We start from the raw sequence: 17,193 nt of genomic DNA, 5'->3' as shown, positions 1-17,193 counted from the left end.
TGACAGCAATGGCTTTGTCTTATGCTAGGGCCTGATCCACTGAAGGCTCTCAACCAGATTTGGCGATACCAATGACTCAAGTCCACTTGTCTGAAAGAATGATTGATGGAAAATGGATGCAGAGAAAGCAGGACTGTCTCACAACAGAAAAAGGAGCATCCTTATCAGCTGAGAAAGTACAGGCTGTCACTGCCACTGTGCATTAACTGACCTCTATCACTCAGCTGTGGGAACCAATTCTAACTTCATACTAGTTACCAACTACTTTGCTAAAAGATGCACATGCTGGGAGTGTGAAAAGTTTACACCTGGCTTCTCGTCATGGTCTTCTGCAAATATCCACTACGTGGCTCTCCGGGGTTTTGGGCAGGGGGGTTTCAGCCCTACTGGGAGCTGCCAGGGATTGAACCTGGAACCTTCTGCATGCAAAGCAGGGGCTCTGCCATGGACCTACAGTCCTTCCCCTGGTTGACCTGGACCTGCCGGCTATTTCCCACAATGCCCGAGTGAGGCTATGTTGAGGACATGAGAAGTGAAGATGACGTCCCCAGGCTGCCTGGAATGGAAGGCAAGGGGCCACCGAGTTGGCTCAAGGTTTGAGAGGGCCAGCATCAGTGCAGTGGTGAGTGCTGCCAGGTGCCAGATCCAAGTTTGAGTCTCCTCACATGTAACTAAAGCAAACTGGCTGGTTCAGATGCTGCTTCTGACTGGTTTCTTCATGCAAGGGTGAGGGATTGGGCTCGCACATCTTCCCCAAGGGGAGAAGTGTGGCACTGGAGGCTGGCCAGCCTCAGAAATTGCCTTAGAGCCTCCCCATCGCCAATCGGTACTTCACAGCATAACTTCTATTGCATTCAGACATTTGTTACTGACAAATTAAAGCACTTCAAAGGAGAAACTAATTTAATAATTACACACCTCTGTGTGCATGCGTGCATGCGTGTGAAATAATATGTATTATGTACTTCCAGCATCAAGGTGTCTTGGGCTGGCCTGCAGAGAAATCCTAGTAGCTGTTAAGTCTGTCTGATGTTAACTGTTATTATGTGGGTTGTATCTGCTGGACCAAAAATGGCCACGACTGTAACTCAGGTCATAGGTCGCCATGGGGCTCACATCCGTAGCCACGCATTTCCGCACCCATAGAAAGGAAACGATAGCGTCTGTCTGCCAAAATACAAGGTGAGTTTCTGCATCTGTGATTCTTCCACTACACCTAGAGGGACATGTTGCACCAGCCGGTGCTGAAGAAAATGACCAGATGGGAAGCTTAACAGTTTCTATTTTATTGCATTTATTTAAGAAAACCTTAGGAGCTCTTCACACATAGTAAAAGAGTTTAGCAAAATAGTCAAATCTCCACAGGAAGAGCAGAGGGAGGATGACACAGGACAGACACAGGACTGAACATCCACACAAGCACAGATAGCCCGCTCTGAGGACATTTTCACACAGCATGTAAAGGGGTGAACAAGTACGAGGAGTGGCCAGAACCAGCCTTAACAAGCAACTACTGGGACTGAGCTACGGTCCACACCAACTGCTTCAGGAGTTACTGACCCCCCCTAGGTTGCCATCAGTTAAGTGACCGATGGGACCCCCACACGTGCCCCCATACACATCCCTGCTCCTGGCAGCTGCTGGTACCCCACTTCAAAATGCCTGCTGGCGATTCTATGCAGCTACACCATCACAAAGCAATGCGGCAGCTGGGGCTGAGGTTTCAAGCACCACCGAGAAGGGTTTGGGTAATACAGAGGGCAAAGAAGACGCAACAGAGCTCTGCTGGACAGGATCAGGGGATTGGGTGCTGCTGCCCGTTTGGGAACAGGGTGGTTGGTGATCGAATTAAGCGCCCTCTATGAACAAACAATGAACTGAGCACGCTCAGAGGCTGCCATTTGTGGCCCCTGGCCACAGGGGACAACCCCCCTCCCTGCCCCAGTCTCAGTCGATCTCCAAATCGCTGTCTTCGCTGTAACCCGAGGAGGCGCCATTGCAAAGGGAGGCGAGAAGCACCAGGTCCTTCTCTGGCAGGAGGCCGCACTCCTGCAGGAATGCCTCCAGGTCCACGGCGAAGAAGTCCTCACCCAGCTGGTCAGTGATGCGGACGAAATTTCCAACCAGCTCCCCGCCCTTGTAGACCAGGAGGGCAGGCAGGGCGTTGCTGGTGAAGTGGGAGCTGGTACCGATCAGGGAGCTCCGCACCCGGCAGAATTTGACCGCGGGGTATTCGGCGGCCAGGCAGACCATGCAGCCATCCAGGGCCTCAGCTCCGGGCACCTCGTCCTCGTAGATGTGGATCATCACCAGGGTGTTCTTGTGCCCCTTGTCGACTGTGTCCAAGAAGGCCTCCCCGCTGTGGATCTCAAAGACCTGCTTGAACTGCTGCCCGCTGTGCAGCTGCTGGCGCATCTCCTCCATCCGCTGCTTGCGGTACTGCTGCAGGAACGCCTCATCGTCGGCGCTCTCGTGCAGCATGCTGTACTCCTGCAGCGTCAGCTAAGGGGAGAGGGAAAAACACACCACCTTTTAACGGGGAAGAAGAAAAAGGAAACAAGCCTACAGCAGCGGACTGGTGGTGTGCACGCCCGCTGTGCCGCTGCGATCCTGCTGGAGGGTCCCTGCTCCCTTCCTGGCATCAGTGCGAGTTTGCTGTGGCAGTTCCGAGGGTGCAAACATTTAGGACACAATGCAGCAAAGGGACCCTCCCCCCAGCCCATGGTAAAGCCTTATAAAAGGATGAATTATTCAGGAAGACTGACTAGTATTCTTTGAGCACATTTATATCACAGACTTAAAGAGTCCTTCCTTCCCCCAGGGTGCCCTGGGAACTGTAGCTCCGAGAGGGGAAATAGGGAACTCCCCACAGAACGCTCAGCGCTTTCACTAGACTAGGATTCCCAGCGGCCTTTCGTGGGGGAGCTGCGACTGGCTGAAAACCAAGACAGGTTTGCAATGTCGATGTTCCAAGCCTCTCTCAAAGTACCAGCATTTCCAGCTCAAATCTGTATCCTGGCAGACACAGGACTTGCCTGGTGGGATTGTGAAGCCAGCCTAGAATCAAGGCAGCCAGCTGATTATGGAGCTCCAGAAGCTACAACTGGTGCAAAACATGGTAGCTAGGCTGCTAAGCAGTGCCAGGTACTGGGACCATATCACAGCTGTCCTGAGAGACCTGCACTGGTTGCCAATTGCCTTCTGGATGCAATTCAAAGTGCTGGTTTCACCTTTTAAAGCCCTGAATGGCTAAGGACCTGGTGCTCTAAGGGACCACCTGTCTCGCTATGAACCTGCCTGGTTTTTAAGATCTGCAGGAGAGGCCATTTGTGGGCACCATTACCAACAGAAGCCTGTTTGTCAGGCACCTAAGAAGGGCTTTCTCCTGCGTCATCCCCAAACTACGGAACACGCTCCTTCAAGAACTAGGACCGGCCCCCCATCCTGTGGCTTTTAGAAATGATGTGAAGACACATCTCTTTCATTTAGCCTTTTAAATTACGCTTTTATCTTACTGTTATATTTTACTGTTTTTAATGTTCTTACTTGGATTGTTTTAAGGATTTATTGTTTTAAATTGCTGTGCATCGCCTTGAGAGCTTTTCAGCAAATACGGTGGTAAATAATATGGTGCTTTAATCTTTTTATTATTTTACTGTTTTATCTTTTGGGTTCACAGCTCCAAAATCTGTTTTAGATATGGAGCAGTATACAAATATTGTAAAAAAACAAAACACCCCCACGCCCATCTCTTTATTTACCACATTCCTACACTGAATAGCTGAAGCTCTCTGGATGAATGATTCACAACAATTAAAACCATAAAATACAACATGATAAAAAATGTAATGTAGAAGTGTAAAAGTTCAAGGTAATACTATAGTATTAATAATTATTAATACTGTATTATTAGAACGACAGTGGCAAAGCAGCAACAGCATCACTTCAAGGATGCCGAAAAGCTAACACGGCGACTGTCCCTGGGAGCGGGTGGAGCACGTCCTGTGGCCACTACCTTGCCGTTGAGCTTCTCCTGAAGCTCCTTCTGCTTGCGCTTGTCCTCCTCCTCGTCCAGGTGTGACCGGCAGGTCATGGAGAGCTTCTTGATGAGCCGCTCCATCTCCCGGCACTGTTCCTCCCGCTGCTCTGTCTCCAGCTGTTTGAATCTCCTCCAGTCATTGATCACACCTTTAGGACCTGCGGGGAGAAGAGGAATAATACAGAGGGCTGGGGAGGGGGGTGTCACAGGAAAAAGACAGCCACCTCCACTACACGCTCCAGCTGCCAACGTACAGCTCCCAGTTAAGTGCCGCCATTTACAGGTAACTTCAACTGCACTGTTGAACCGCTTGTCTATAAAGGGGGACTTAAAGCCTTGCACAGATTAAACTGTCTACAACTCCACCTCTGCGAAATAAAAAAAACAAGCTTTGCTGTTGGAGAAAAGGTTTTGCAACTGAAAAGAAAACACACAAGACATGTGCATATCTTATTTAAGCAGGGCTGGGATATCTGGATGCCTGGTCAGTGAAACATCTGACACTGCAGCTGAGTCTGTGTGTACGTAAACTACGGAGTCTTTGTTCAGACTGGCACGTAAGAGAAGTGACGCTAAGGGAAGCTAGCACCTCAGGAGGGCAAACGCTCATTGGGATGGAGCCACAGCTGAGTGGGAGGGGATGAGGTTTGCATGCATGCAGTCTTTATTTTGCTCTTTGGCATCTCCAGCTCAAAGGAACTTGGTTAGTTGGCCTGGAAAATAAATACCCCTCTCTGTCAGTCAAATGAGCAATGGGCTGGGTCCCTGCCATTGAATATGCTGCCGCAATTTGGCAGCAGAAAGGTCCTATTTTCTCCTTGTTGGAAGGAGAACACATGGAAGTCCCGGCACTGTGGTCGCAAGAAAGAGAAGGGCCGGTTTGGTTCATTTTTTGAAAATTGGCCCTTTTTTGCTGCCAAGCCACCAAATTTCAGTGACAAATTCAGTGGCATGGAGGGAACTGGTTACTGGACACTGGGAGTTCCCCACCCCTGGGCTAGATGGACTGCTGGCCTGTTCTTGGGTAAGGCAGCTTCAGAGGTCCCATAGGGCTTAGTGAGGGAGAGAAAGCAGCAGCTATTGACAATAGGAGGGTAAAACAATCTTTGCCTCATGCCAATCATTGGCGGCTCACCTTAAAGCCAAAGACCCCTGACTTACAGGAAGCAATAAAGCAATGCCGAAGGGCTGGTGGGTTTCTTTTCCTCTAGTTTTTCCTGCGAGAGCCAGGAATTTTCCAACAGTGATGCGAACTCTGTGCATGCCATGGTTCAGTGACGGCTCTCTGCCCCTTTGCACTTTGCATAAAGTAGGTCCCAGATTCGGTGTGCAGCATCCCCAGGGAGCAGGTGCTGGGAAAGACCGCTCTCTCTGCCCAAGGCCCTGGAGAGCCACTAGGCTACATGGAGAAATAGTCCCACTTGGTGTAAAGCAGATTCCTGTTCTGTTGGGAGGGAGCATAGCTCCTGGTAGAGCCCCTGCTTTGCACACAGAAGGTCCCAGATTCAACCCCTGGCATCTCCTGTTAAAACAGGATCGACTCACAGGTGACAGGAAAAGATTGCTCTGCTTGAGCCCCTGAAGAGTTACGGCCAGTCACAGCAGGCACGCCTGGGCTAGAGGGAGAGGCACTTGGACTCAGGAGAAGGCAGCTTCCCAGTATCAGCTGCTTTTAACAAGTGCCTTTATCAGCCTTTCCCATCCTGGTGACGTCCAGATGTGTCAAACTACAAGTCCCATCATTCCCAGCCAGCATGGCCAATGCCTGGGAATGGTGGGAGCTGTAGTCCAACACACCCGGAGGGCATCAGTTTGGGGAAGGCTGGTCTGTACAGAAGCTACTTCCCAATGTGGAAGCGAGCCTCGTGCTTTTATATAGCCAAGCAATTTCGGAGAGTTTTTGTCTGGGACTACAAATGGCCACTTTTTTACCTGGGGATTTCCTCCCTATCTTTGCTGGGGTGGTGGTGGTGGTGCAGGAAATTATTTCTGACCTTCCCAGGGGATGGGTAAGAAAGGATGATCTCCAGAGAACAGTCTCCGGGCATTTTAAAAGCAGCAGACTAACTCCGATCCAAGTCTCCTCCAGAGACATTACGACAGCCTGCCCCGACCTGGGGCCCTCCAGATGGGCTCCCGTCATGATGGGAGCCTTCCAACCCACCTGGAGGCCACCAGGCCGTGGAAGGTGGATTAATGGATCGAGATCAATGGGATGCGCACCTGTGTTCACTGCGCTGCCGTCGCTGCTCAGCGCCACCTCCGTCGGCACAGCGGCATCATGCTCAGAGGCAGGCTCCCCGTCTCTCTCCTCCTTCTCGCTGTCCTCGTCCTCGCTGCTGCTGTAGTAGTATTGGAGCTTCTCGCCCAGAAGCTTGTCGTCGAGGGTCGTCATCCTGAGGGCTGCAAGGAGAAGGGAGGAAGGTTAGCAGAGCTCGGCCTGTACACACAGCCCTATGCGAGCGTGGACAGGGAGCTCGAATCCTCTCTCGTTTCAGATCGGGTGGATCAGCAAGCAGAAGGAGAGATGCAAACTCAACTCTTCCACCACAAGCAGTGGGTTGTGCAACCACGGTGTTATGGGGGACTCTTAAGCGATGCAATGGCATCTTTTTCTGGAGCTTTGTACCTGTCCCCCTTTTCACCACTGGCTTGGAAAAGGAGGATGGTGAGAAGGGCAATCTTAGGTAAAACAAGGTTTTCATATAATCATAGAATAGTAGGGTTGGAAGGGGCCTACAAGGCCATCGAGTCCAGCCCCCTGCTCAATGCAGGAATCCAAGTCAGAGCGTCCCCGACAGATGGCTGTCCAGCCTCGTCTTGAAGGCCTCCAGTGTGGGAGAGCCCACCGCCTCCCTAGTGAATGGGTTCCATTGTCGTATTGCTCTAACAGTCAGGAAGTTTCTCCTGATGTTCAGCCGGAATCTGGCTTCCTGTCACTTGAGCCCATGATTCCATGTCCTGCACTCTGGGATGATGGAGGAGAGATCCTGGCCTTCCTCTCTGTGACAAACTTTCAGATACTTGAAGAGCGCTATCCTGTCTCCCCTCAGTCTTCTCAAGGCTAAGCACGGCCAGTTCTTTCAGTCACTCCTTGTAGGGCTTTCCTTCCTTCCTGATCATCTTCGTTTTACGCTACATAATTGTGTCTCCTTGTGACTCAGTAACTGAGCTACCTTCACATGATGCCATCACGTTCTGATCATCAAAATGCTCATGCTTCTTCACCCAACAACAGCCTTTGGCTCAATAACACCTCACTCGTCCCTTTCCCGCTCTCTCTACAGGCCCTGCAAGGACTCAGCACCCATTACCAGCTCTTTCTTCCAAATAAACAAGTCAATCGCATGACACAGAATCAAGATGAGTATCAGCACGGAGGCAGCAGCAACTTCTACAGCATCAGCACCGACCCGTTAATCCGTCCCTTTATCCTGAATTAGAACCTCTCTCTTGGCTGCCGGATTTGCAGACAGCAGCTCTGTGAGCCATCCGGGAGGTAAATTGCTCAAAAGATAAAAAAGAACAGGTTCTCCCATGAAATGGAGACATGAGCTAAAGAACTCCAAATCTAGAGACAGCGCCGAGTCAGAATAGAGTCAAATCCGGTACTGGCCCAAGAAACACACAATTAAATGCATGGAATTTGCTGCCGCAAGATGTGATGACGGTTACTGGCTTAGGGTGTACCTCCCTCTGGCTCAGCTTACAGGACCACCAGTTGCCAGAATGTGGCACACTTTTCAGTTGCCAGCGGCTACAGAAGGGCAAATGACGGCACAGCTCCAAACACTAACAAAAAAAGCCCACTGACACGGCTTTCCAAGTCACTGCTGGCTACTTTGGAGGTGCTCACATAACATGCAGGCCAGCTTTCCCAACCTGGTGTCCTTGAGATGTTTTGGACTACAACTTCCACAATCCCCCAGCCAGCATAGCTGGGACTAAGGTGTCAAATGGTAAATGTTCACACAAAGTGCCCAGCACCTTAGGCATAATGAAAGATACAAAGCAAATGAATCAAGAGAGGGTGCGGCCTCCCATCAACCAGGGATCACTGCCAGTCAAAGTCAGATCTTGCAAATGAGTGAGCAAACTGGAGGCCAGACGGTGTGAGGGAAAGAGGCAGAGGAAGCAGAATTACTTGGACTGTGCTGGAGAGCAGAAGTGCAAAACACTCAGGTGAAGAGCCTTGGAGAAAGAGAGGCACATGGATAACCCTTGTGGCATGGCACATGGGCACACACTGTGAGGTTGGCATCAAACAAAGAGCGAAACCACAGTTGTGTCTATTTCTCAGCCCCTGGTTAGTAACAAGGCTCCTTCACAGAGTGAGGGGGAATGAAAGGTAATTTCAGTTTGCAGATAAGCACACAAAAGCTACTAGTCCATAACATTTATGCTACTCACATGCTTTTCTTTCATGACTACCAGTTGAATTACTGATTGCATGTGTTAGCCACTTTGATTTATTTTGAAAAGCAGAGTATCTATAAAATATGTCTGCTCGCCTGTGTGCTCACACTTACCCATGGCCATTAACTATCTGAAGAACATGAATGGCTTGTGGGGAAAAGAGGAGTGGGGGAGGAACTGTCCTTCAATCTACAAGAATTTCCCTCTCTGGTCACCTGGAGCTGCTTCATACTTACTACAGGTGAGCAAACAAGTTCCTAAGTAAAAGAACAAGACTTATTTGCACAACCAAACTTAACTGAGTCCAGACTTCGATGGGTTACACATTCCAAGAATGGCTCAAGAACTGGAGGGACGGAATTAGAAGAAACTGAATGAAGAGGGGCCCCAATTTTCACTGCTCTTTTTCCTGGACCATGTTTCCAAGTGGCTATGGAAACAACAGTGGTGTGTGTGTGTGCGTGTTTCTTAGGCGATAGGCAAAGAAAGGCAGTGATCAGAGGGATTCAACATGGGCTACACAGCAGGATCCAAAGAACTATGCAGCTAGTTCCACGAGACTAACAAGGATCTCAACATGGATCTGAATGTGCGTTTCTCAAACAGCAGACCCCCAGCCACCATGATGCTCTCTATGAATATACAGCAAGCTGTCTTCCTGACTGAGGAGTTTTTAAAAGTGGCAGGTGAGATGGCATGGATGATAGCCTATTGTTCAAAGGGGAAGTTTTTTAAAAAATCACTAGGTGTGTGCCTAACCGTGCTTCTTTGGCTAAGCAGAGTAACACCTTGTTACTCTGGAGGCCTAGAGAGGTATTTACCAAAACAAGTGAAAAATATTATGTACTGCCACCTCTGTAACCCCTTAGTCCTAACTCCCAACTCCCAGTTGGCTGCATTCATCCCTTTTAGCCTTGACTGATCTTTGCCTTCCCCTTGCTCTCCACACCTCGCCCTGGTAACCTCCTCAGGGAAGAGACCTGTCTAATAAACAACAGTAATGCAAAGAGCAAGTGGAAGGAAAAATACGGACAATGCTTTTGCTCCCAAAGTTCCCCTCTGCAGCCCAAGCAAAAAACTGTAGCCTTCAACAAGCAATTCAAAGTTTCTGAGCAACGTGCATATGAGAGCATAGAGGGATGTAAGCGTCAGTTATGGATGCATAAGCTTGTACTGCGAATTATTAAGGTCAAAGCTGTGGATTTTAAAAAAATGAGATCAGAGGCATGTTATTAAAACGCATTTCCATCCAAGCTGAACAGCTGCTGCTGCCACGGGCAATTTCAATCCCGTCCCTCTCTCAGCCTGGCTCTGTGCCCCACTTTATGTCCTACATAATCTGGGTCTTACGATGCAGACCCTGAGCGAGGAAGCACACAGAGCGAACACACAGCCACGAAGCCAACCTTCCTCCTCAGTATTGCAAACCCAGAGAAGAGAGGTGCAAACTGGTCCTCCTCCCCAGGGCTGCCAACTTAAAAAAAGAAAAAAGACAGGCAACACTCTGGCTGCCCTGCAGATCCAGCAGTTCCACACAGACAATTTGCGAGTCCCGAGTCGCTGCTAAAGGCATAGAAGTAGAACCCATCCGTGGGAACTTCATGCAGACAGTGATTCTTACTGTGGGGCAAGGGCCCACCCTAACTCGACATGGATAGACAGACAGGCCTTCTCCCCAGGCAGTGCCCACTAGCGCCTCCCAACATACAGTGCTGTCCCATCCACTGTGCTCCCTATGGGTCCTTGTCTCTTGTTAAGGCTGTGGGGTGTGCACAAGGTAACCTCTCCCTTCTGGCATCTCCTTGCACCCTGCAAGTATCCCCGAATGTTAAAGGAAGGGAGCTTCCTTTGGTTGGTGCTGCTTATTTCTTTCACTGTTGTGTTTTTAATTGTGTTTTAATCTATGTTAGGTTTTAATGAAGATTCTGTTTGCAATCTGGATTTTATGATCAGCTGCCATCGTTTGGCAGAATACAAATGAAATAAATAAATAAATCCTCTCTGTGGGGTAAAGTTGGGAGATCCCAGCTCCCTAACCCCCAGAGCAAGCACCCACTCCTCCCCGCATAATGAAGTATATTACCCTAAGAGGGGGCCTAAGCTAGATGTAACAACTGAAGCGTTAGACTAAGACGGGGCCAACCTGAAGCCCCACCTTCTTCGCTCAGGCCCCTTGGCAACACCCTAGATCCAGGGGTGATCTCCACCCTAAGCCACATTCTTGTGTATGTCTGTGAAAGCTGCCCCATTTGTCCTCCCAAACCTCCAGGATTTCCCTTGCCACCACCCCTGGCACTCACCAAAAATGAACACCCCAAGAGCCTTCCCAGCCCAGACTAAGATGGGCCCCATGCGGTCCAGCAGGCCGTGCCCCAAAGGCAGCCAATCAAGGCGCCCAGGTTGAAAGCCCACAAAAAAGGAGGGTGCGAAAACGTCCCAAGCACCTTGTATTCAGACAGGGCAGGTTTCCTTTTAAAAGGGTCGTGGCGAATCCTCCCCAACCCATTTAAGAGCTCTGCGGGATCAAACCAAAGCTCCACCTGGTCCAGTGTCCTGCTCTGCACAGTGGACAACCAGGTGCTCCAGGAAGCCCCCAAGCAGGGCACGAAGGCGCCGCCGTTTGCCGTGGTCGGTTCCTCCACACCAGGCATTCAGAGGGAAGCTGCCACTAAACAGGGGAGCTCCATGCCAGCCTCCCCCAACCTGGCTCACTCCAGGTAACGTTGGACTACAGCCCCCCTCAGCATGGCCAAGGGTCAGGCCTGCTGGGTGCTGCAGTCCAAAACATCTGGAGGGCACCTTCCTGGGGAACCCTGCGCTACACCCACTGGGGGCCCTCCCAGCCCAAATCCCACGATGAGACGGGCCCTCTCTGCAAAAGACACGGCCCTTTCCCTCCACACAGGGCACCCGCCTGTGCCCAGTGATGACCCCCCCACCACAGGGGGTTAGGACCCCCCATACAAAGGGCTGGGGGCTCTTTCACCCCCCAATACAGGGGGCTCTTTCACCCCGCCCGCACTACAAGGGGCTCATTCACCCCCCCGTACTACAGGGGGTGGGGGGCTCTTCCCCCCCCCGCACTACAGAGCTTCTGCTATTGGGTGGTATAGAAATGAAATAAATACAAAAAAATACAGGGGGCTCTTCCCCCCCACACTACAGGGGGTGGGGGGCTCTTCCCCCCCCCACTACAGGGGCTCTTCCCCCCCACGCTAAAGGGGGCGGGGGGCTCTTCCCCCCCATGCTAAAGGGGGCGGGGGGCTCTTCCCCCCCACACTACAGGGGGCGGGGGGCTCTTTCCCTTCCCCCCCCACTACAGGGGGCTCTTCCCCCCCACACTACAGGGGGCGGGGGGCTCTTTCCCTTCCCCCCCCACTACAGGGGGCTCTTCCTCCCCACACTACAGGGGGCGGGGGGCTCTTTCCCTTCCCCCCCCACTACAGGGGGCTCTTCCTCCCCACACTACAGGGGGCGGGGGGCTCTTTCCCTTCCCCCCCCACTACAGGGGGCTCTTCCCCCCCACACTACAGGGGGCGGGGGGCTCTTTCCCTCCCCCCCACTACAGGGGGCTCTTCTCCCCACACTACAGGGGGCGGGGGGCTCTTTCCCTCCCCCCCACTACAAGGGGCTCTTCCCCCCCGCGCTACAGGGGGCGGGGGGCTCTTTCCCTCCCCCCCACTACAGGGGGCTCTTCCCCCCCGCGCTACAGGGGGCGGGGGGCTCTTTCCCTCCCCCCCACTACAGGGGGCTCTTCCCCCCCGCGCTACAGGGGGCGGGGGGCTCTTTCCCTCCCCCCCACTACAGGGGGCTCTTCCCCCCCGCGCTACAGGGGGCGGGGGGCTCTTTCCCTCCCCCCCACTACAGGGGGCTCTTCCCCCCCGCGCTACAGGGGGCGGGGGGCTCTTCCCCCCCCGCGCTACAGGGGGCGGGGGGCTCTTTCCCTCCCCCCCACTACAGGGGGCTCTTCCCCCCCCCGCTACAGGGGCCCGGGGGTCCTTCACCCCCCCGGACCAGAGCCCCTCCCTCAAAGAGAATTAACCCCTTTCTTCCCCCGTCGCGCCCCCCCCGCCCGGCATCCTCGCCGCCGGGCAGCGCCCCGCTCACCCGCGGCGCTCTCCCCCGCTCGCGCGGCGCCACGCGGAAGCGCGGAGGACGCCGGGCCGGGCCGGGCCGGGCCGGGCCGGGCGGGGCTCCGCAACACCGCGGCAGAAAAGCCCGGGCCGCGCTCGGCGCGCCGCTCCCTTCCGGCCGGCCGCGCGCGGGGGCAGCAGCGCCCCGCCCCGCCCCGCCCCGCCCCGCCCCGCCCGGGGTGCGGCGCGTCGAACCCGAAGCCCTCCGCGAGGCAGGGAGGCCGGCCCGAGCGGGGGCGCCGAGCGCGCATGCGCGGCGCGGCGCCGCCCCCTGCTGGCCGAGCAAGGCGCGCGACAAACGCGCGGTGTCGAGGGTGTCGCGCCGCTTCTGCCGCTCGTGCCCGGCTGTCCCGTATCAGGACGCGCTGAAATCGGAGGAATACGCTTGCTTCGTTGACTGGGAACACGCACACGCCGCTTAACACAGCACCCCGAACATGAATAAAATAGAAATAGCGCATGAAAGGAAAGCCTCCACCGAAAAGCAGAGAAGGAACATCAGTACTTTCTGCATTTAAGCCCCGCTCTGGCTTCACTGTCTTACCCATTTGCCAGCCTTCACCAACTTGACGCCCCCCAGACGCGTTGCACTGCAGCTCCCATAACCCCTGACAGCGGTGGGTCATGGGAGCTGCGCTTCAACGCATTTGGAGGGCGCCAGGTTAGGGAAGGCTGGTGTATGCTGTACGTCGCGAGGTAACACGTCATACATCTGATGGAGTGGGCTGCAGTTAGTCCGCGAAAGCTTTTCGCTCAGTCGCTTCCGACTCTCCGTCACTTCGTGGACCGGCCCACGCCGGAGCTTCCTGTCGGCCGTCGCCACCCCCAGCACCCCACGGTCGAGCCCGTCACCTCCAGAATCTCATCCATCCATCTTGCCCTCGGTCGGCCCCTCTTCCTTTGGCCTTCCGCTTTCCCTCGCATCAGCATCTTCTCCAGGGTGTCCAGTCTTCTCATTATGTGGCCAAAGTGCTTCGGTTTTGCCTTTAATATCCTTCCCTCAAGCCAGCAGTCTGGCTTCATTTCCTGGAGGATGGACTGGGTTGATCTTCTTGCAGTCCAAGGCACTCTCAGAATTTTCCTCCAGCACCACAGTTCAAAAGCATCTATCTTCCTTCGCTCAGCCTTCCTTATGGTCCAGCTCTCGCAGCCATAGGTTACTACGGGGGATACCATTGCTTGAACTATGCGGACCTTTGTTGTCAGCGTGATGTCTCTTCTCTTAACTACTTTATCAAGATCTGTCATTGCTCTCCTCCCAAGAAGTAAACAACTTCTGATTTCCCAGCTGCAGTCAGCGTCTGCAGTAAGCTTTGCACCTAGAAAGACAAAGTCTGTCACTGCCTCCACGGTTTCTCCCTCTATTTGCCAGTTATCAATCAAGCTGGTTGCCATAATCTTGTTTTTTTTTGAGGTTTAACTGCAACCCAGCTTTTGCACTTTCTTCTTTCACCTTCGTCATGAGGTTCCTCAGCTCCTCGCTTTCAGCCATCAAAGTGGTATCATCTGCATATCTGAGATTGTTAATGTTTCTTCCAGCAATTTTAACTCCAGCCTTGGCTTCATCAAGCCCAGCATGTCGCATGGTGTGTTCTGGGTACAGGTTGAATAGGTAGGGTGAGAGTATACAGCCCTGCCGTACTCCTTTCGCAATCTTAAACCAGTCTGTTGTTCTGTGGTCTGTTCTTACCATTGCTACTTGGTCGTTATACAGATTCCTCAGGAGGCAGACAAGATGACTTGGTATCCCCGTACCACCAAGAACTTGCCACAATTTGTTATGATCCACACAGTCACAGGCTTTAGAACAGTCAATAAAGCAGAAATAGATGTTTTTCTGAAACTCCCTGGCTTTCTCCATTATCCAGCGGATATTGGCAATTTGGTCTCTAGTTCCTCTGCCTTTTCTAAACCCAGCTTGTACATCTGGCAATTCTCGTTCCATGAATTGCTGGAGTCTACCTTGCAAGATCTTGAGCATTACCTTACTGGCATGTGAAATAAGTGCCACTGTTCGATAGTTTGACCATTCTTCAGTGTTTCCCTTTTTTGGTATGGTTGATTTTTTCCAATCTGTTGGCCATTCTTGTGTTTTCCAAATTTGCTGGCATATGGCATGCATCACCTTGACAGCATCATCTTGCAAGATTTTAAACAGTTCAGCTGGGATACCGTCGTCTCCTGCTGCCTGTCAGGGTGGAAACTGAGCCGACAAAACCCCAGAGCAGTTCTGATTCTGAGGAGGATCAGCAATCTGTGGGAGAGGAGCCACCTCATCCCCCACAGGCACAGCAGCTGGCAGAGATTCCCCCTGCCAGCATTCCTGAGAAGGATAATGATCCTAGCAGTGAGAAAGTGCGGGAACGGGGCTTGCTAGACGCTTGACACAGACGCAGGAAGCGACGCGCGATGGAGGGCGCGGAAAGGAGGCGTAGCGCCTGTTTGGTGTGCAAGCAACAGCCACCTCCTGTGGACCCAAGGGAAAGAGGGAGGATCTCTCCCTAGACCACAAGTTCAGGGTCTTCAAGTGACTCTCCTTCAAACGGGGATCAACTGCCTACTCAGAGGATAGGTTACTCTGCTGTTCCTTGCTTAGTCGCTGGTGATTAGCATCTGAAAGAGTCATTAAGTTGTAAAAGGATTAAAGCCTTGAAAAGAATCCTTTCATCTGTGTCTTGAGTTGGCTATTGGAGTCTACTGAAAGAGGCCGCTAGGGCACTCCTGACACTGCCTTGTTATTAGCAATGCTTCTTAAGGCCCATTAAACCTCACTCTTCATTATGTCTGCCTCTAACTCACTGACCACACTGTCAAATCTATCCCCAATATTATTATCCTTCCTATACAGATCTTCCGTATATTCTTGCCGCCTTTTATTGCTCTCTTCTGCTTCTGTTAGGTCCTTGCCATCTTTGTTTTTGATCATACCCATTTTTGCCTGGAATTTACCTCCGATGTTTCTAATTTTCTGGAAGAGGTCTCTTGTCCTTCCTATTCTGTTATCTTCTTCCGCTTCCACGCATTGCTTGTTTATAAATAATTCCTTATCTCTTCTGGCTAATCTCTGGAATTTTGCATTTAATTGGGCATATCTCCCCCTATCACTGTTGCCTTTTGCTTTCCTTCTTTCTTGGGCTGCTTCCAGTGTCTCAGCAGACAGCCATCTTGCCTTATTGGTTTTCTTTTTCTTTGGGACGTTTTTTGTTGCCGCCTCCTGAACAACGTTGCGAACTTCTGTCCACAGTTCTTCCGGGACCCTATCTACTAAATCTAGTCCCTTAAATCTATTCTTCATCTCCACTGCATATTCATTAGGAATATTAGTGAGCTCATATCTAACTGATCCATGGGTCTTCCCTATTCTCTTTAGTCTGATTCTAAATCGTGCAATAAGAAGTTCGTGATCTGAACTGCAGTCAGCTCCAGGTCTTGTTTTTACCGACTGTATAGATGTCCGCCACCTTTGGCTACAAAGGATGTTGTTGTTGTTGTTGTTCAGTCATTCAGTCGTGTCCGACTCCTCGTGACCCCATGGACCATGGCACGCCAGGCCTTCCTGTCCTGCGCTCTCTCCCGGAGCGTGCTCAAGTTCATATTCATTGCATCCGTGATGCTATCTAGCCATCTCATCCTCTGCCGTCCCCTTCTCCTTTTGCCTTCAGTCTTTCCCAGCATCAGGGTCTTTTCCAGGGAGTTTTCTCTTCGCGTTAGGTGGCCAAAATATTTGAGCTTCAGCTTCAGGATCTGTCCTTCCAATGAGCACTCAGGGTTGATTTCCTTTAGGATTGACTGATCTGACCTCCTTGCAGTCCAGGGGACTCGTAAGAGTCTTCTCCAGCACCACAGTTCGAAAGCATCAGTTCTTCGGCACTCAGCCTTCCTTATAGTCCAGCTCTCACAGCCATATGTTATTACTGGGAAAACCATAGCTTTGATTAGACGGACCTTTGTCGGCAAGGTGTTGACTCTGCTTCTTACTATGCTGTCTAGGTTTGCCATAGCTTTCCTCCCAAGGAGCAAGCGTCTTTTAATTTCATGGCTACAGTCACCGTCTGCGGTGATCTTAGAGCACAAGAAAATAAAATCTGTCACTGCTTCCATTTCTTCCCCTTCCATATGCCAGGAAGTGATGGGGCCAGATGCCATTATCTTCGTTTTGAGTTTCAAACCAGCCTTTGCACTCTCCTCTTTCACCCTCAACAAGAGGCTCTTTAGATCCTTTTCGCTTTCTGCCATTAGGGTGGTATCGTCTGCGTATCTGAGGTTGTTGATAATTCTCCCGGCAATCTTAATTCCGACCTGTGATTCATCCAATCCGGCGTTTCTCATGATGTACTCTGCATATAAGTTAAATAAGCAGGGCGACAATATGCAGCCTTGTCGTACTCCTTTCCCAATTTTGAACCACTCGGTTGTTCCATGTCTGGTTCTTACTGTTGCTTCTTGACCCTCGTACAGGTTTCTCAGGAGACAGGTAAGGTGGTCTGGTACCCCCATCTCTTTCAGAATTTGCCAGAGTTTGTTGTGATCCACACAAGAAAGGATGTAGTCAATCTGATTTCAGTGTCAACCACCTTGTGAAGTCCATGTATAAAGTCATCTTTT

At 51.8% G+C, this 17,193-nt stretch overlaps 1 protein-coding gene across 3 annotated transcripts in view; it reads right to left on the bottom strand.

Moving 5' to 3' along the window:
• Positions 1-1,265: 1,265 nt before the first annotated feature.
• Positions 1,266-17,193, bottom strand: part of PDCL (phosducin like) — a 23,255-nt gene continuing 7,327 nt past the window's right edge. Inside the window, exons 1-4 of one of the 3 annotated variants that reach the window (XM_084821372.1) lie at positions 12,563-12,740; positions 6,263-6,442; positions 4,016-4,197; positions 1,266-2,502 (exon numbers count right to left, since the gene is read on the bottom strand). In XM_084821372.1, the coding sequence (XP_084677498.1) occupies positions 1,948-2,502; positions 4,016-4,197; positions 6,263-6,434 (909 nt within the window). In that variant the 5' untranslated portion in view covers positions 6,435-6,442; positions 12,563-12,740 and the 3' untranslated portion in view covers positions 1,266-1,947. Of the gene's footprint in view, positions 2,503-4,015; positions 4,198-6,262; positions 6,443-10,995; positions 12,366-12,562; positions 12,741-17,193 lie in introns of those variants that run through there. The other 2 variants (XM_084821374.1, XM_084821373.1) reach the window with 2 other exon arrangements.

The sequence above is a fragment of the Heloderma suspectum genome, chromosome 14 (genome assembly GCF_057233095.1).
Source record: "Heloderma suspectum isolate Gila_16-S chromosome 14, 16-S_ref, whole genome shotgun sequence".
NCBI lineage: Eukaryota > Metazoa > Chordata > Lepidosauria > Squamata > Helodermatidae > Heloderma > Heloderma suspectum.
This window is presented reverse-complemented; position numbering and strand designations above follow the sequence as displayed.